The sequence below is a fragment of the Heterodontus francisci genome, chromosome 10 (genome assembly GCF_036365525.1).
Source record: "Heterodontus francisci isolate sHetFra1 chromosome 10, sHetFra1.hap1, whole genome shotgun sequence".
Taxonomy (NCBI): Eukaryota; Metazoa; Chordata; class Chondrichthyes; order Heterodontiformes; family Heterodontidae; genus Heterodontus; species Heterodontus francisci.
In genome coordinates this window covers 125853962-125874351 of record NC_090380.1, presented here as the reverse complement: position 1 = coordinate 125874351, position 20390 = coordinate 125853962, and the positions used below count along the sequence as shown (strand labels likewise).

Here is a 20390-nt window from a genome sequence, read left to right as displayed (position 1 = left end):
TCCTTTCCCCCTCCCCTCTCCCTCCTCCCTCCCTTTCTTCCCATCTCCCCCTCCAATCCATCAGAGACCTCAAACACCCCTTCCCCCACTTCAACCCCTCCTTTCTACTCCCGCAGCTGCCACATCCCCTGCCAGTTCTGACAACAGGTCATTGATCTGAAACATTTCTCTCTCCACAGATGCTGCCTGTCCCCCTGAGTATTTCCAGCATTTTTTGTGTTTATTTCAGTTTTCCAGTATCTGTAGTATTTTGTTTTTGCAATAGAATTTTAAATCCTTTGGCAACGTTGTAATATGTTTGTGTTGTCTGTGTGTTAAATATTTTAATTATGAACAAGGTCCTTTTTTTAATTAATAGAGCAAAGCAGAAAAGTTTTTCAGTATTGTGGGACAGACAATAGAAAGTTTTGTGAAATCTCTAGATGGAAGCATCAAGGAACAGCAGAATCTGGATTCAGATGAAAACCAGTTTGTTCTGGCATTGGCAGGAATTGTAACAAGTAAGTCTCGTTCCTGGTTAAAATGAATGTTTGTGTTCTGTACAGCATTCCTAATTCCTTCACCAGTTTCTCACTTTTTTATGTATATTAATGCACACAAGCCCTGAAATTTCAACTCGGTTTGGCACAGAAATTTGCTTGCGCACATTACCCATCTCTGTCCCTGCCTCATCTTCTCATCCACACTTTTGTTACCCCAGAACCAAGCATTCCAGTAGCTGGACTTCCGTCTTCCACCCTCCATAAACTTGAGCTCCTCCAAAACTCTGCTGCTCGTATCCAAAACCTGTACGGATGCGATCTAGGCATCAAATTTAGACACAGCAAAAGCGCAGGTAGTCTAATTGGGCCTGCAAAACCCTCATCACTAATAAGTAGGCACTGGTATCAACGTTAGAGAGGTTATTACGGCACAGAAGGAGGCCGTGAGTCATAGTCATAGAGTCATTATGGCACAGAAAGAGGCCACTTGGCCCATCAAGCCCATGCTGGCTGTCTGCAGAGGGATCCAGTCAGTCCCATTCCCCCGCTGTATCCCCATAGTGTTACGACTGAGGCAGGAGGAGTGCACTGTTTTTCTAGCTCCACTTCTCCATAGGTCACAACATATATTTACATTGTTTCCCAGTTACTGATACAGTCAATCACAGACGCTATTTTTATCCCAGAATAAACAATAAAATTATCAGTTTATTATAAAACAAATCTTAACCAGTAACGATGGAAAGCATAAATACACGGATTGACATATAAAAGTTCCCTTTTTACCTTAGTCCCTCACACACACACACACACACACACAACATACACAGGTTAACCGAAAAAAAAAGATTTACTCTTTAGAGCTTTATTACAAAAAACAACAGACAAAAAGAATTATTTGGCCAGATACTTGCTAATTCTTGAAGAAAAAGAGAAGATATGGAAAGATGTCGATGTCCTTTGTTTTGGTTTGGTGTCCCAAATACGTGTAGATTGCTGTCACTGGGATCTTCCGAGAATGGTTCTTGTCTGGCGACATTGGAGATTAGTTTGGGTAGGCTTTCCAGGTAAAATGCAGCAACAGTTTTAGTCTGTTTCTTACACTTGCTTCTCAGAGCTTCTCAAAGAGATGGAAAACTGGCAGGCTTTTCAAAGAGCTGGAACAGACTGAGTTGGGCTTTGCTCCCTTGACAAGTTTTCTCCAACTCCTTTTCAAACCATTGTTCATATCCCAACTACCTGTCCAAGTGAAACCAAAAACATCTCAGGAGTCAAGCCTCCTGACCCCTATAAATCTTGACCTTTCACTTCTTTGTAAACATCTTTCCCCAAGTCAAAAAAAACCTGCTGGGTAATTATCTGAAGACAGGTGCCTTCCAGTAAGGGCCTGTTTTTTGCACTCCTTGGGCTGAATTTAGTTCCCACCCCCAGGCATCGGGGTTCGTGGCGGGGGAGGCCTAAAAATCACTCTGGAGGAGGCCCATTCCCGACACCATGAGGGCCCAGCCCAATCGTCACGGAGGTAGAGAGGCCTCGTGGCGCCCCCCCACCCCATCGCTTGGCTATGGGTCCGGCATTTACATATAATTTGCATACCTGAGTTAATTGCATGCCCACCGCCGCCTCCAGTGCCGTTGGGATCTTCATGCTGCTGGCCGGCACTCCTGCTCTTCTGATCTCCGTCCAGGGAGTCAAGGCGCCATACTGGTTGAGAGGGAGGAGCAGGTAACTTTTTCTGTGCAGGGGTGGGGTGGGGGAGCAGCGATAACGTCTTCTCATTGCTGGAGGGGATGTTGGGAAGGGGTAAAGTTTATAATTTATGCACTTTGAGGGTTGGGGGAAGGTCATTTGAGAAAGGAAAGTGTTTTAGGCTGGAGAGGGCAACCATTCAATTTTGTGACCATTGTGGGGGGGTGGGAGAAGGCCAAAAGTACTGTGTCGAACTGTTTTTATTATTGTCTTCCAAGATCTCAAAATCTGCCGGAAGGGCTCAAAGCCCTTGAAAAATGGCATCAACGCCTGCGCACAGGTAGCTGACACCATTGCCAGTGACGGACGGGCCACCCTCTCCACATGATTGGGGGGAGGGGTGTGGGCAGGCTGCCCCATCCATTCAGATAAGCCGCTGCAATCTTCAATGCGGCGGCAGAAGATTCCGGCCCTTGATTCTTCCAGTAACTGTTTACAGGCTCAGTCCAAAAGACCTTCTGATGACCTCTTTTTAAAAAACACAAAGTTCCAGCATCTGTGGAATCTTTTTTCAGTTTTAACACATGATTCCTCATAATTTAACAAAACAAATGGAAGCCTTCATAACAATAGCCCTGCAAGTTTATATTCCTCACGTGCCCATCCAATTTCCTTTCAAAATCATTGACTGTCTCCACTTCCACCACCCTCGTAGGCAGCGAGTTCCAGGTCATTACCACGGACTGCGTAAAAAAGTTCATCCTCATGTTCTCCCCATATCTCTTGCCAAAATCTTAAATCTGTGTATCCTATCAGCTAATAGGGACAGCTTTTCTTTGTCTGCTTTATCTAAACCTGTCATAATCTTGTACACCTCTATCAGGTCTCCCCTCAACTTTGTTTGCTCCAAAGACAACAACCCCAGCTTCTCCAGCCTAACCTTGTAGCTAAATTCCCTCTCCCCTGGAATTCTTCTGGTAAATCTCCTCTGAACCCTCTCAAGGACCTTCACATCCTTTCTAAAATGTGGGGCTGGATTTTAAAGGCCCTCCGACGCCAAGAACGGTAGCGGGGAGGGCAATGAAGATAGGAACGGAGGAGGCCCACCACCGACCCTGATGCTGGCAGGCCCCGTACCGATCTCGGTGGCAGTGGCAAGGCCTTGTGGCGGCAGCCCTGCCACTCGGCAATGGGACCTGCATGAAAATATGTAAATAGTTACTTACCTCTGATGAATATTCAGGCCGCAGCAATTCTGCCAGCAGGTTGGTATCTTCATTCTGGTGGCTGGCAATGCCGCATCTTCAAATCCCCATTCAGAGAAATGAGGCGCAACTCCTGTAGGGAGGGGAGAGGAGGTGATTTTCTCCATTCAGGATGGCGGGGTGGGGGTGGGGAGTGGTGTTAAACCACTTTGGATTGGTCAGGGGGTGATGGGAAAGGGTAAAGGACAAAGGGCCCGAACTTTGCTGGGGGGAAGGTCAAATTTTAACGGTAGGTATTCCGGGGGAAAAAGGCCGTTAAAAACGGTGCATTGGCACCGAACAACGTTGCCAGCTACAGCTCATGCTCCCTCCACCTCATCGGCAGAGGGCGGGAGGGTGGGTGCCGCGGCCATGCTAATGAGCTGCCGTGTTTGCAATCGTGTTAGCTGCACAACGTGGGCTTCGTGTGTGTGGGCTGCAAATGTTAGCGCCAGGTGTCGGGCTCTTAAAATGCAGCCCATGGTGATCAGAACTGGGCACAATGTTCGATTTTCAGTCTAACCAGAGCTTTATACAGGTTTAGCATAACTTCCCTGCTATTTAAGATCCCATATGCTTTGCTAAGTACTGCCTCACTATGTCCTGCCACCTTCAAAGATCAATGCACATGAACCCCAGGGCCCTCTCTTCCTGCACACTCGTTAGAACTGTGTCATTAAGTATATATATTGCCTCTCCCTACCCCTGCTGCCAAAATGCATCACCTCACATTTCTTTGTATTAAATTCCATCTGCCACTTGCCTGCCCATTCTGCTAGCCTACATATTTCCTGTTGAAGTCAATTTGGTATCATCCTCACCATTTGCCACACCTCTAAGCTTGGTATCATTGGCAACTTTTGAAAGTTTGCTCTCTATTCCAATATGAAAGACATTTATATATATCAAAAAGCAGTGGTCCCAGCACTGACTGTTATGTCCTCAGAGAGATCGTTAAAATGAAAAATACGAGATATGAACCCCCAGACCAATATAACGAATTATGCAAGATTTCTTGTTTTAAGTCTTTTATTAAAAATACTAAAACTAAAATAAATCCTTATATTGGTCGGTGTCAAATTATATCTGATAATGCTCCTGTGAAGCTGCTTGGCATGTGTTACTTCGTTAAAGTACATATATATATATCAGCTATGAGGAAAGATTGGATAGACTGGGGTTCTCCTTGGAACAGAGAAGGCTGAGGGGAGATCTGATTGAAATGTGCAACATTTTGAGGGGCCTGGATGGAGTGGATGTGAAGGGTCTATTCACCTTAGCAGAGAGGTCAGTGACGAGGGCGCATAGATTTAAAGTTATTGGTAGAAAAATTAGAGGGAAAAACCTTTTCACCCAGAGGGTCGTGATGGTCTGGGACTCACTGCCTGAAAGGGTAGTTGAGGCAGAGACCCTCAACTCATTAAAAAGGAGTCCAGAAATGCACCTCAAGTGCTATAAGCTGCAGGGCTATGGACCAATGCTGGAAGGTGGGATTAGCACAGGTGGATCATTTTTCAGCCGGCACAGACACGATGGGCCAAGTGGCCTCACTCTGTGCATTAAACTTTCTAGGATTCTGTGAACACCTGTGGATTATGTAATTTCCACTGTCCCCATGGATCCTTTACTTCTCCGCAAGCTTCGAAACTCAAAACAGGTTCAAGTCTCCAAAACCTTTCTCGATATCTTCAGAGAGCAGGTGTTTCTTTTCTCTTTCTCTCTCTCTCTCTCTCTCTCCCTCTCTCTCCCCCCACCCCCCTCCCCAACATCCCCAACTGCTACTGCTTGGTGTCTTCTGTCATCTTTTACAGCTTGCCTTTAGGTTGCATCCTGATGGGTCCCTTCTTACAGCCTGCTTGAGGCCACAACATGGTGGTTCCTTCCTCACAGCCTCTTCTTCTCCAGAAAGTCTGTTAAATTTATCTGGACTTAGAATTCAGTAGTTTATTGTTCTGCTACAAAATGCAGAGACCAGTAGTCTGAGTTCCACAAAACTACTCAGCCTTTCCATTCTCCCCAGATGTTAATATCTGCCTGATTCAATTTTCATGTTCTCAGTGTTTTATGATCCAAAAGTGTGTGAGGGTGAAACCCATTGTTCTTCAACTGTTAGTGTTAGTTTCTGTTCTTCAGAAGACAGCCTTTAATCTGTTCTGTTTGTTGTCCTGGTAACCTTTTGCAGAGTGGAGGTGAGGTCAGCTGACCTTCTGTACTCCATCTTGAGCTTCTAAAAAGTCCAGCATTCATAACACTAACCCTTGGGAAACACCAGTGTCTACCATTCTCCAGTCTGGAAAACAACCACTTAACACAACTGATTTCTGTCTTAAGCCAATTTTTTATCCAAACTGACACTGACCCTCGTATACCATGAGCCTCAATTTTTTTTTCCAGCCTTTTACATGGCACTTAAAATCCAAATAGACAAGAGCCACTGCATTCCCTTCATCAACTTTCTCTGATACTTCATCAAAAAATTCAACTAGATTAGTCAAACACAATTTGCCTTTTACAAATCCATACTGGCTTTCCTTAATTAACTCAAGCCTCTCCCAGTGCATGTTAATTTTTTTCCTTAATTATTGTTCCTAAAACCTTACCCACCACTGATGTTAAACTGACTGACCTATAGTTGGTAGGAATGACCTGGAACCCTTTTTTGAACAATTTCTAGTCCTCGGGTACCTCTCCCTTATCTAGGGAATATTGGAAGATTATGACAAGCCCTTCCGCTATCTCCTACCCCATTTCCCTTCGCAACCTGGGATGTAAGTCATCCGGACCAGGCGACTGATCCACTCTAAGCATAGCCAGCTTTTCCAGTACATCCTGCCTATCAAAGAACAAAGAAAATTACAGCACAGGAACAGGCCTTTCGGCCCTCCAAGCCTGCGCCGATCCAGATCCACTACCTAAACATGTCGCCTATTTTCTAAGGGTCTGTATCTCTTTGCTTCCTGCCCATTCATGTATCTGTCTAGATACATCTTAAAAGACGCTATCGTGTTCGCATCTACCACCTCCGCTGGCAACGCGTTCCAGGCACCCACCACCCTCTGCGTAAAGAACTTTCCACGCATATCCCCCCTAAACTTTTCCCCTCTCACTTTGAACTCGTGACCCCTAGTATTTGAATCCCCCACTCTGGGAAAAAGCTTCTTGCTATCCACCCTGTCTATACCTCTCATGATTTTGTACACCTCAATCAGGTCCCCCCTCAACCTCCGTCTTTCCAATGAAAATAATCCTAATCTACTCAACCTCTCTTCATAGCTAGCACCCTCCATACCAGGCAACATCCTGGTGAACCTCCTCTGCACCCTCTCCAAAGCATCCACATCCTTTTGGTAATGTGGCGACCAGAACTGCACGCAGTATTCCAAATGTGGCCGAACCAAAGTCCTATACAACTGTAACATGACCTGCCAACTCTTGTACTCAATACCCCGTCCGATGAAGGAAAGCATGCCGTATGCCTTCTTGACCACTCTATTGACCTGCGTTGCCAACTTCAGGGAACAATGGACCTGAACACCCAAATCTCTCTGTTCATCAATTTTCCCCAGGACTTTTCCATTTACTGTATAGTTCACTCTTGAATTGGATCTTCCAAAATGCATCACCTCGCATTTACCCTGATTGAACTCCATCTGCCATTTCTCTGCCCAACTCTCCAATCTATCTATATTCTGCTGTATTCTCTGACAGTCCCCTTCACTATCTGCTACTCCACCAATCTTAGTGTCGTCTGCAAACTTGCTAATCAGACCACCTATACTTTCCTCAAAATCATTTATGTGTATCACAAACAACAGTGGTCCCAGCACGGATCCCTGTGGAACACCACTGGTCACACGTCTCCATTTTGAGAAACTCCCTTCCACTGCTACTCTCTGTCTCCTGTTGCCCAGCCAGTTCTTTATCCATCTAGCTAGTACACCCTGGATCCCATGCGACTTCACTTTCTCCATCAGCCTACCATGGGGAACCTTATCAAACGCCTTACTGAAGTCCATGTATATGACATCTACAGCCCTTCCCTCATCAATCAACTTTGTCACTTCCTCAAAGAATTCTATTAAGTTGGTAAGACATGACCTTCCCTGCACAAAACCATGTTGCCTATCACTGATAAGCCCATTTTCTTCCAAATGGGAATAGATCCTATCCCTCAGTATCTTCTCCAGCAGCTTCCCTACCACTGACGTCAGGCTCACCGGTCTATAATTACCTGGATTATCCCGGCTACCCTTCTTAAACAAGGGGACAACATTAGCAATTCTCCAGTCCTCCGGGACTTCACCCGTGTTTAAGGATGCTGCAAAGATATCTGTTAAGGCCCCTACCTCTCTCGCTTCCCTCAGTAACCTGGGATAGATCCCATCCGGACCTGGAGACTTGTCCACCTTAATGCCTTTTAGAATACCCAACACTTCCTCCCTCCTTATGCCGACTTGACCTAGAGTAATCAAACATCTATCCCTAACCTCAACATCTGTCATGTCCCTCTCCTCGGTGAATACCGATGCAAAGTACTCGTTTAGAATCTCACCCATTTTCTCTGACTCCACGCATAACTTTCCTCCTTTGTCCTTGAGTGGGCCAATCCTTTCTCTAATTACCCTCTTGCTCCTTATATATGAATAAAAGGCTTTGGGATTTTCCTTAACCCTGTTTGCTAAAGATATTTCATGACCCCTTTTAGCCCTCTTAATTCCTCGTTTCAGATTGGTCCTACATTCCCGATATTCTTTCAAAGCTTCGTCTTTCTTCAGCCGCCTAGATCTTATGTATGCTTCCTTTTTCCTCTTAGCTAGTCTCACAATTTCACCTGTCATCCATGGTTCCCTAATCTTGCCATTTCTATCCCTCATTTTCACAGGAACATGTCTCTCCTGCACGCTAATCAACCTCTCTTTAAAAGCCTCCCACATATCAAATGTGGATGTTCCTTCCAACAGCTGCTCCCAATCTACATTCCCCAGCTCCTGCCGAATTTTGGTATAGTTGGCCTTCCCCCAATTTAGCACTCTTCCTTTAGGACCACTCTCGTCTTTGTCCATGTGTATTCTAAAACTTACGGAATTGTGGTCACTGTTCCCAAAGTAGTCCCCTACTGAAACTTCAACCACCTGGCCGGGCTCATTCCCCAACACCAGGTCCAGTATGGCCCCTTCCCGAGTTGGACTATTTACATACTGCTCTCGAAAACCCTCCTGGATGCTCCTTACAAATTCTGCTCCATCTAGACCTCTAACACTAAGTGAATCCCAGTCAATGTTGGGAAAATTAAAATCTCCTATCACCACCACCCTGTTGCTCCTACATCTTTCCATAATCTGTTTACATATTTGTACCTCTATCTCACGCTCGCTGTTGGGAGGCCTGCAGTACAGCCCCAACATTGTTACCGCACCCTTCCTATTTCTGAGTTCTGCCCATATTGCCTCACTGCTCGAGTCCTCCATGGTGCCTTCCTTCAGCACAGCTGTGATATCCTCTTTGACCAGTAATGCAACTCCTCCACCCCTTTTAGCTCCCTCTCTATCCCGCCTGAAGCATCGATATCCTGGGATATTTAGTTGCCAATCATGCCCTTCCCTTAACCAAGTCTCAGTAATAGCAATAACATCATACTCCCAGGTACTAATCCAAGCCCTAAATTCATCTGCCTTACCAACTACACTTCTTGCATTAAAACAAATGCACCTCAGACCACCAGTCCCTTTATATTCATCATCTGCTGCCTGCCTACTCTTTCCTTTAGTCACGCTGACTGCATTATCTAGTTCCTTACAGGCTTTAGTTACTACCTCCTTACTGTCCACTGACCTCCTCATTTGGTTCCCAACCCCCTGCCACATTAGTTTAAACCCTCCCCAACAGCGTTATCAAAAGCACCCCCAAGGGCATTGGTTCCAGTCCGGCCCAGGTGTAGACCGTCCAATTTGCAATAGTCCCACCTCCCCCAGAACCGGTCCATTAGTTTTCACTCCATCCATTATCTCTGCCATCTCCACTTCTCCTGATATTTTGTCAGAATTCTGTTCCTTAGTAAACACTGGTAAAAAGTACTCACTAAGTATTCTGCCCTTGCCTTGAGCCTCTAAGTGTGCATCACCCTCTTTGTCCCTAATAGGCCCCACTCCACCTCTTGCTACTTGCTTACTGTTTAAATGCCAGTAGAAGATTTTTGGACGATATTTTATGTTGACTGCTATTCTATTGTCATATTCCCTCTTTGGTAGTCTTATTTTCCTCTTCACTTCCCCTCTCAGCTTATTGTATTTGACCTGGTTCTTGCTTGAAAAATTCACCTGACAGGCATTATTTATCCTTTTTTGTTTCATCATATCCTCTATCTCCTTTGTCATCCAAGGAGGCCTAGCTTTCCTCTTGTTGTGCCTAACCTATACCTGAAATCTTCCTTAAAGTTGTTCCATGACTGTTTGTTCTATCAATCTTTTGTTCCATTTTAACCTGCCTAGATCATTTCTCATCCCATTGAAGTTAGCTTTCTTCCAAACTTCGGCGGTGGGCAAAAAAAATGGGTGCCACCATGCTGCCGCGATGTATTGCGTGGCGGCTCATAATAATACACCGGTTGTGCTGCGCCCCGCCCCCCCCCATCACATGGTGAGAGTAGTCTCTGAGACGCTGGCAAAGTGTCAGCTGCCTCTGCACAGGCACTGGCATCATTTTTAAAGGGCTGCCAGACCTGCTGCTAAATTTAAATATTTAGACCCGTCGCCCCCACCCAGTGCACCGCAAAAAAGAATCGCCCCTTCCCCCACAATAGCACTTACAAATAATAGTTGCCCTCCCCCCCCAAAACACTTACATGGATGATTTGACCTTTCACCACCCCCACCCCCCCCCAACTGTTCAAAGTGCAGAGGTCACCCCCCCTCCACACTACATATGCTGATTGGACCTTGTACCGCTCCCCCCGCCCCACTATGCTAAAAAGTTCCCCCCCTTCCTACCTCGATGGCGCCAGCTTTCCATGGAAGAGGAAGTGAAGGCGTGTGAGTGCTGGCTGCCGCACACAAGATCGCAGACAGCCACTAAGATAGCGGTCAATTTAACTTAAATATATTCATGCTCCTTATTTAAATGTGTAAAGTCAGGTCCATTTGCCGAGTGGCAAGGGGCCTGCCACGGAGCCTTGCAGCTGCCAGGAAGGTTGGGTCTGATACACCCGGCGTTGGACTCTGTAGCGGGCCGCTGCCGGTACAATCTTCCGTCTCCCCCCCACCCCGCCCCCCACCCCCCGCGTCACGGGTCCGACATTAGGACCTCAACAAAATTCAGCCCATAGTGTGTATCTACCTGGCCCACCTCATTCCCCAGGGCCAGATCCAACAATGTCCTTCCTGGTTGGGCTGAGAACATACTGGTCAAGAAGTTCTCCTGAACACATTTCAGAAATTCCTTTCTCTCCTTTCCCTTTACTCTAAAATTATTCCAATTGATATTTGGGTAATTAAATTCCCATAATGTCAACACTCTATAGTTGTTGTACAATTCTGTTATTTCCCTGCAGTTGTTCCTCTATCTCACAATTTGGAGGCATATAGAACACCCGCTGTAGTATGATCATACTTTTTTTGCTTCTCAACGCTAACTCTATACCACAGACTAGACGAGTAACAACCTGAAATGGCCATATTCACAGAATCATACCGATTAGCCAACACCCCAGACTTGTCCATCAACATCCTTGGGTATATTCTGTCCCACCAATAAAACAGACTCACCAGAGGAGTGGGGCACAGTGGAATACAATCAGGAAGGACTAGCCCTTAGAGTCCTTAGGCTGAGGACTGGCATCTGTGTTGCTGGGCACCTCAGGAGGAGGCCGAGTTGGATCATTCACTCTGCACTTCTGACTGAAAATTAAAGAGTCCCCATTGATTATTGCATTACCCTTGTGACATGCTCCTCTAGTTTGCTGACTTATAGTTTGTACAGCACTATAACAGTAGTAGACTCGCCAACTTTAAGGGCATTTAAGTGGTCATTGGATAGACATATGGATGTAAATGGAATAGTGTAGGTCAGATGATCGGCGCAACATCGAGGGCCGAAGGGCCTGTACTGCGCTGTAATATTCTAATATTCTAATTCTAATTCTAATAACTACATTTGGGGGCTTATAAATTGCCCCCGCCATTGTTTTGTTCAGATTTGCAGTCTATCACTTTCATTAGCTTTGTATCATCTACAAATTTAGACACCGTGCTTGTCACTCATAGCTCCAAGTCATTTATAAAAAGTGTGAGCCAGAAGTTGTGGTACACGTCGGTGCCAACGACATAGAGAGAGCTGGTATTGAGGTCCTACGATCAGATTTACAGGAGCTAGGGAGGAAGTTGTCTTACGACCGACCATTCCAGTCAAAGCCTCCAATCAAAATATACGATTCTGATTATGGTGGGAGAAACGCACTGTTAATTCAGTCCCGTCCCTCCACAGATCGCCGAACATATCATTTTAAACTTTTCAAATTAAAGAAAGACCCAGTTAAATTGTACCGTTTATTAACCCCCGAATGAGGCTAACTAAACCACATGTCTTTAAATCAACAAATTAACTGTTTAATTCGAAAAACTAAATTCTTAAACACTATGAAGATATAAACAACATTTAAAATAGAAAAAATTAGAGTCCTTGCAAATTTACGCTCCTGCCGGAGGTGAAATAAGTCCAGGTTTGCTTGAAGTCCTCACAGCCGTCCGATAGGGGAAACAAAGTTTCTTCAACAGTAGAACAGTCCGTAGTCTAATTCCAGCAGTAATTGATGCCTTCCTTCTCTAGCGATGAATTTCCACAATTCAAGACTTGTAAGCACCTTTTAAATGAATCAATTTGGCTTTAAAATTTTTGAGGGATAAAATATTGTCACAGCCTAACTTCCCTTGCTTCAGTTTAAATTATCAGGGATCTCTGTTTTGGCTTGACTTTTTTTAGAATTTTGAGAGATAATAATAAATAGACAGACTAAATTCTCTTCCTTCAGTTTAAATGGTCTGTTTCTCCTTTCAGGTTCAGCTGTCTCTCTGTTTCTTGTTAGAACAGACTGTTTGCACTCTAAGCTAGTTAAAAATTAAAATTGTAACAAATGTATCTCTCGATGCTCAGTCCAAGTGGCTGTATCCAAGGCAATGAGAATGCACCTTCTCAGTAACTCCTGTGGCCTGCTTGTTCTTAAAGCAGTACTGATCCTTTGTTGTCTTAAAGAAACACCACATATTTCCTGGAAAAAAAATGCAGGATCATAACAGTTGTAAAGTCGGACCTTGAAGTTTGTAATCTCTGGATTACTCCCAGTACAATGTGCTAACAAGCATAGAAATAGGGAGCATCAATGCGTGGCTTGAGCCTTGGTGCAGGAGGGAGGGCTTCAGTTTCTTGGGGCATTGGGACCAGTTCTGGGTCGGGAGGCACCCGTTCAAGAGGGGCAGGTTGCATCTCAACAGGACAGGGACCAATGTCCTCATGGGGAGGTTCACTAATGTGGTTGGGATGGATTTAAACTAAATTGGCAGGGGGATGGGCACCAGCATATAGACGTAGAAAAGAGGAAAAAAGTGTATAAAGGAGTGAGAGAGTTGAATAGTAATAGACAAGAAGGTAGTACCATATTAGATAGAAGCAGACTAAGAAGGACTACAAGGAATATAAATACAGGTTTACAATGCACGTATTGTTACAATCCCGTTAAGGACCGTTAACTTTCAAAAAGAGAAAGTTGAATTACCAGTTATTTCTGAAAGAATTATGCCACAAGATATCACGTTTTAAACAAAAACTTTACAAGAGTTAAACAAGGCAAAACAATTTGAGATATTTATATTTTAAACTTAAATATCTTACAGAAAACTCCCGTTTAACTTTTACTTCCACCCAAAAATTTCCCTATACGTTACAGGATCTTGGTGGTTTGTTCACTTCTCCTTAGACCAATCCAAAGTGTACCACAGATCTTAGGATTTCAATTCAATGTCCCTAATCTCTCAGCTGTCTTCTGAGGTTTGAGATTTCCTGGGGATTCTCCTTCTAGCTTCGGCTAGGAAATCCTCCAGCTCCCTTCAACGGCTCACGAATCTGGATTTCCCAGCTTGAGCATTGGGCCTTTCTAAAAGCCAACCTGCTTTTCCACAAGTCAGCTGACTGCCTGTCTGAAAGCCAACAGCTTTCCAAAAGCCAACTGCTTGTCCCAAAGCCAACTGACGGTCTCAGCAAACACCAAAAAAAAACCTGACCCCAAAAAGGCCTCTCTCCCAGCAGCATCTATCTCCGTAGCAATGTGGTACATGTGGGATGTCCTAGATAACAATTTAAGTTCATCATTTCCAACTCCAAATCTTCCCATTCTTCTGGGAAGTTACATGAATAATTAATACCTCTGATGGGGGACATCTGCAAGCTCCGCAGAATTTTTAGCTCTATTAAGAAGCTACAAGAAGAGCGACCCATTGTTTAGTGTTGTCCAAGTTCTAACTCTGACCTCTGAAAATAAGCATGGAAAAACCTTTGAAATGTAAACCTTGGGTCTGGCAACCTTTTGAGTTCCAGAGTTTCAATTACCTTATATTTACAAATTTAATTTCCCCAAAACTAAAAATGATATCTAAAAAGTATTAATAGAAACCATGAAACTAGATGATTAAACAGTGTGAAAATGCACGAAGTGTAGTAAATAAGATTAGTGAGCTACAAGCTCACTGTACTGAAGACCCGCAAATAGAGGGAGGTAGAAGAACAAATATGCAGGCAAATAGGGCGGCACGGTGGCGCAGTGGTTAGCACCGCAGCCTCACAGCTCCAGGGACCCGGGTTCGATTCCGGGTACTGCCTGTGTGGAGTTTGCAAGTTCTCCCTGTGTCTGCGTGGGTTTTCTCCGGGTGCTCCGGTTTCCTCCCACAAGCCAAAAGACTTGCAGGTTAATAGGTAAATTGGCCATTATAAATTGGCACTAGTATAGGTAGGTGGTAGGGAAATATAGGGATAGGTGGGGATGTTTGTTGGGAATATGGGATTAGTGTAGGATTAGTATAAAAAATGGGTGGTTGATGTTCGGCACAGACTCGGTGGGCCAAAGGGCCTGTTTCAGTGCTGTATCTCTAATCTAATCTAATCTAATCATATCTGAGTGCAAACTATAGGGCAATAATAGTTGGGGATTTCAACTACCCTAATATCAACTGGGATAGAAACAGTGTGAAGGGCACAGAGGGCACAAAATTCTTGAACTGCATTCAAGAGAACTTTTTTAGCCAGCACGTAACAAGCCCAACGAAAGGGGGCGCAATTCTAGATTTAGTAAGGTAATGAAGCTGGACAAGTGGATGAAGTAGCAGTGGAGATTTTTATTTAGAGATACAGCACTGAAACAGGCCCTTCGGCCCACCGAGTCTGTGCCGACCATCAACCACCCACAATCCTACACTAATTCCATATTCCTACCACATCCCCACCTGTCCCTATATTTCCCTACCACTTACCTATACTAGGGGCAATTTATAATGGCCAATTTACCTATCAACGTGCAAGTCTTTGGCATGTGGGAGGAAACCGGAGCACCCGGAGGAAACCCACGCAGACACAGGGAGAACTTGCAAACTCCACACAGGCAGTACCCAGAATTGAACCCGGGTCACTGGAGCTGTGAGGCTGCGGTGCTAACCACTGCGCCGCGAGATAGTGACCATAATACAGTTTTAGTGTAATCATGGAAGAGGGCAAAGAAAAAACAGAATTAAAGGTTCTTTCTTTTTTATTTGGTTATTATATTTTAGTTTTTTTAGTGTGTTTAGTTTGTTTCTACTGTGCCTACCCACTGTTTCTGTTTTTAAAAATTTTTTTAATGTATGTGCTTGGAGTGCTTTGTGCTTTACAGTCTATTCACACCCTCTCTGTACTAATGCTTTGTCTTTCAGCACAACATTAACATACCGTTTACCTTTGTTCCATGACCTTCTGATCAGTTATTCTCTGTGGCCTTATCCTATCAACACCTTCTCTTTTGTTATCTCTTGCTCCACCCCCTGCTTTACTTGCTTAAAATCTTTTACATTTCTAATATTTGTCAGTTCTGAAGAAGGGTCACTGACCTGAAGCGTTAACTCTGCTTCTCTCTCCACAGATGCTGCCAGATTTGCTGAGTATTTCTGGTGAAAGTAGACTAGATACAGCTACTTGAAGGAAAATCAATGGCAAACCAGTGGTAGTCATTCAAAAGCAAGCTTCTACAGGCACAGTGTAGACATGTACCCACAAAGATAAAGGGTGGTACAGCCAAATCTAGAACCCCCTAGAAGCTTACAGGGTAAGTTAAAGCAGAAAAAGAAAGCTTATGACAATCACAAAAAACGTAATACTTTAGAAAGCCTAGAGGAGTATAGAAAGTGCAGGGGTGAAGCCAAAAAGGAAATTAGAAAAGCAAAGAGAGGACATGAAAAATCATTGGTAGGTGAAAACAAGGGAAACCTAAAGATGTTTTTTCAGTACATTAAGTGCAAGAGGATAACTAAGGAAAGGGTAGGGCCTAACAGAGATGTACAAGGGAACTTATGTGTGGATGCAGAAGATGTGGGCAGGGTTCTTAATGAGTTTTTTGTCTCTGTCTTCACAAAGGAGAAGGATGATGCAGATATTGTAGTAAAAGAAGAGGAGTGTGAAATATTAGATACGATTAGCATAATGAGAGAGGAAGTACTAGAGAGTCTGACATCCTTGAAAGTGGATAAATTGCCAGGGCCGGATGGATTGCATCCCAGGTTGTTAAAGGATGTCAGGGAGGAAATAGCGGATGCACTGAGGATCATCTTCAAATCCTCACTGGATAGGGGCGAGATTATACCATTGTTTAAAAAGGGTGCGAGGGTTAGGCCAAATAATTATAGGCTGGTCAGTCTGACCTCGGTGGTAGGTAAGTGCTTAGAATCAATTCTGAGGGACAGGATGAACTGCCACTTAGAAAGTCACGGATTAATCAGGGATAGTAAGAATGGATTTGTTAAGGGAAGGTCATGTCTTACTAATTTGATTGAGGTTTTTGAAGAAGTAACAAGGAAGATTGATGAGAGTAGTGCAGTGGATGTGGTCTAGTAAGATTTTAGTAAGGCATTTGACAAGATCCCGCATGGCAGACAGGTCAGTAAAATGAAAGCCCATGGGATACAGGAGAATGTGGCAGGTTGGATCCAAAATTGGCTCAGTGACAAGAAAAAAAGGGTAGTAGTCGACGGATGATTTTGTGAATGGAAAGCGGTTTCCAGTTGCGTTCCACAGGGCTCAGTGTTGGGACCCTTTCTGTTTGTGGTATATATTAATGATTTGGACTTCAATGTGGGAGGCATGATTGGGAAATTTGCTGATGAAACGAAAATTGGGCATGTAGTTGATAGTGAAGAGGATAGCCGTAGACTCCAGAATGATATCAATGGTTTGGTTGAGGGGTGGTTTGCACTGGAGTGCTGACTTGGGTTGCATTAGAGTGGTAAAGTGGAAGTTTTGTGACTGAGGAAGTTCAGTGAGGAGGGAGCGAGGAGCTCCTTTCATTTCCTACCTGTCCTCAGAGTGAGGGGAGCCGAGAGTTTCCAAAGAGCACAGCTGACTGGTGAGTAAGTCCTGGTGGATATTTTTCAAAGTGGATTGAATTGTAAGTCATTATTTTAGCAAGACTTAGTTGTTTTTTTAAATTATAATAGTCTTCTAAAGTTTTTAAACTTCAAGGGTTTAGTCATGGCAGGAGAGCTTAAAGCCATGGTTTTCTCCTCTTGCTGCATGTGGGAATCCGGGAACATTTCCAGCATGTGTGCAGGAATTGTGTCCAGCTGCAGCTCCTGGAAGCTCGGGTTTCAGAGCTGGAACGGCGGCTGGAAACACTGTGGAGCATCCGCGAGTCTGAGAGCATTGTGGATAGCACGTATAGAGAGTTGGTCACACCGCAGCTGAAGGGACTTGAGGAAGGAAGGGAATGGGTGACCACCAGGCAGTCCAAGAGAAACAGGCAGGTAGTTCAGGAGTCCCCTGGGGTCCCGCTTGCAAATCGGTATTCCATTTTGGAAGGCTGATGAGGCTGGTTCCTCCAGGGAGTGTGCACAGAGCCAAGCTTCTGGCACCGCAAGCAGCCTGTCTGTACAGGAAGGGGAAAGAGAGGAAGAGCAATAGTAATAGGGGATTCTATAGTCAGGGGAACAGATAGGCGCGACTGTGGCCGTCAACGTGACTCCCGGATGGTGTGTTGCCTCCCTGGTGCCAGGGTCCAGGATGTCACTGAACGGCTGCAGGGCATCCTGAATGGGGAGGGTAATGAGGCAGAGGTCATGGTACATGTTGGTACCAATGACATAGGTAGAAAGAGGGATGAGGTCTTGCATCAAGAATTCAGGGAGTTAGGCAGTAGACTAAAAAGCAGGACCTCTCGGGTTGTAATCTCTGGATTACTCCCAGTGCCACGTGCTGGCAAGAAGAGAAATAGGAGAATAGCACAGATAAACGCGTGGCTTAAGAGTTGGTGCAGGAGGGAGGGTTCTAGATTTCTGGACCACTGGGACCGTTTCTGGGGAAGGTGGGACCTGTACAAGCGGGAGGTCTGCATCTGAACCAGAGGGGGACTAACATCCTTGCTGGCGGTTCTGCTACTGCTGTTGGGAAGAGTTTAAACTAATTTGGCAGGGGGAGGGGATGCAGACTCCTAGCAGAATAGGGGCACAGCTAAACACAGGAAAGCAAACAAGTCAGAGGGAATACAGCGGAAGTAAGTTTCAAGGGAGTAAGACCAGGATGGAAGGCCTCTACTTTAATGCCAGGAGTATTGTAGGTAAAACGGATGAGTTAAGGGCAAAGATTGACACGTGGAATTATGATATAGTAGCCATCACGGAGACATGGTTGAGGGAGGGGCAGGATTCGCAGCTCAATATCCCCGCATACAGAATCTTCAGGCGAGACAGAGGAGGGGGTAAAAGACGAGGGGTCATTGCAATATTAGTTAAGGAGTCAGTTACTGCAGTAAGGAGAGATGATATCTTGGAGGGGGCATCAAATGAAGCTTTATGGTTGAGTTTAGGAATAAAAAAGGGACAGCCACATTGCTAGGTGTTTATTATAGACCCCCAGATAGTCAGCGGGAAATTGAGGAGCAAATATGAGCGCAATTTGCAGAGATTTGTAAAAATAATAGGGTAATTATATTAGGTGATTTCAACTTTCCCAACATGAATTGGGATAGTCATCGTGTTAAGGTGGACTTAGATGGAGTGGAGTTCTTAAAATGTATACAGGAGAACTTTTTAGCTCAATATGTAGAGGATCCAACAAGGGAGGGTGCAGTGCTGGATGTAATTCTGGGGAATGAAGCTGGACAGGTGGTTGATGTGTTGGTGGGGGATCATTTTGGTGATAGCGACCACAACATGGTACAATTTAAGCTTCTTATGGAGAAAGAAATAGACAAGTTGCAAAAAAAGGTTTTGGATTGGGGAGAGCGAATTTTAGTAAAAAAAGGCAGGATCTGGCCAAGGTAGACTGGAAAGAGTTACTTGTCGGGAAATCTACAGAAAAGCAGTGAGGGGCATTCAAAAAGGAAATTGGGAGGGTACAGGCCCAACATGTTCCCTTTAGGTTAATAGATTAGATTAGAGATACAGCACTGAAACAGGCCCTTCGGCCCACCGAGTCTGTGCCGAACATCAACCACCCATTTATACTAATGCTACACTAATCCCATATTCCTACCAAACATCCCCACCTGTCCCTACATTCCCTACCACCTACCTATACTAGTGACAATTTATACTGGCCAATTTACCTATCAACCTGCAAGTCTTTTGGCTTGTGGGAGGAAACCGGAGCACCCGGAGAAAACCCACGCAGACACAGGGAGAACTTGCAAACTCCACACAGGCAGTACCCGGAATCGAACCCGGGTCCCTGGAGCTGTGAGGCTGCAGTGCTAACCACTGCGCCACTGTGCCGCCCAAATAGGTAGGAGCAACAATCCCAGAGAACCATGGATGACCAGAAACATTCAGGGTACGATGAGACGGAAAAGAGAGGCTTTTAGCAAATACAAGGAGAGCAAATCAATGGAAGCATTAGTGGAGTACAGAAAGTGTAGGATGGATCTCAAGAAAACAATTAGGAGAGCAAAGAGGGGATATGAGAAAGCTCTGGCTGGTAAAAGTAGGGAACATCCCAAGATATTCTATAAGTATATCAATGGGAAAAGGATAACCAGGGTAAGAGTAGGACCCATTCGGGACCAAGGAGGAAATTTGTGGGTGGAGCCAGAGGACATTGGTAGGGTGTTGAACGAATACTTCACATCTGTCTTCACCCAAGAGAATGAGGATGTAGATAGGGAACTTAGAGAGAGAGACTGTGAGGTTCTTGAGCAAATTGTCATAGGGAGTGACAAGGTATTGGAGGTTTTGGCAGGCTTAAAAGTGGACAAATCTCCAGGTCCGGGCGATTTGTGTCCCATGATGCTGTGGGAGGCGAGGGTGGAGATTGCAGGGGCTCTGACTCTAATTTTTAATTCCTCTCTGGCCACGGGGGAGGTGCCAGATGACTGGAGAACAGCTACGGTGGTCCCACTATTTAAGAAAGGTTGTAGAGATAAGCCAGGGAACGACAGACCAGTGAGTCTCACGTCAGTGGTAGGGAAACTATTGGAAAAAATTCTGAAGGAGAGAATCCATCTACACTTGGAGAGGCAAAATTTGATTAGGAATAGTCAGATTGGCTTTGTCAGAGGGAGGTCATGCCTACCAAATTTGATTGAATTTTTTGAGCAAGTGACCAAGTGTGTAGATGAGGGTAGTGCAGTTGATGTAGTTTACATGGATTTCATGCAAAGCCTTTGACTAGGTCCCGCATGGGAGACTTATCAAGAAAGCAAATGCACATGGGATACAGGGTAACTTGATAAGGTGGATTCAAAATTGGCTTAGCTGTAGGA

At 44.8% G+C, this 20390-nt stretch overlaps 1 protein-coding gene across 5 annotated transcripts in view; it reads left to right on the top strand.

Annotated features, from left to right (window-relative positions):
- Window positions 1–20390, top strand: part of hsf2bp (heat shock transcription factor 2 binding protein) — a 245369-nt gene that overhangs the window by 73950 nt on the left and 151029 nt on the right. For all 5 annotated transcript variants that reach the window (XM_068040083.1, XM_068040085.1, XM_068040086.1 and 2 more), the window contains one exon: window positions 359–500. In XM_068040083.1, coding sequence (XP_067896184.1) covers window positions 359–500 — 142 coding nt within the window. The remainder of the gene's footprint in view (window positions 1–358; window positions 501–20390) is intronic.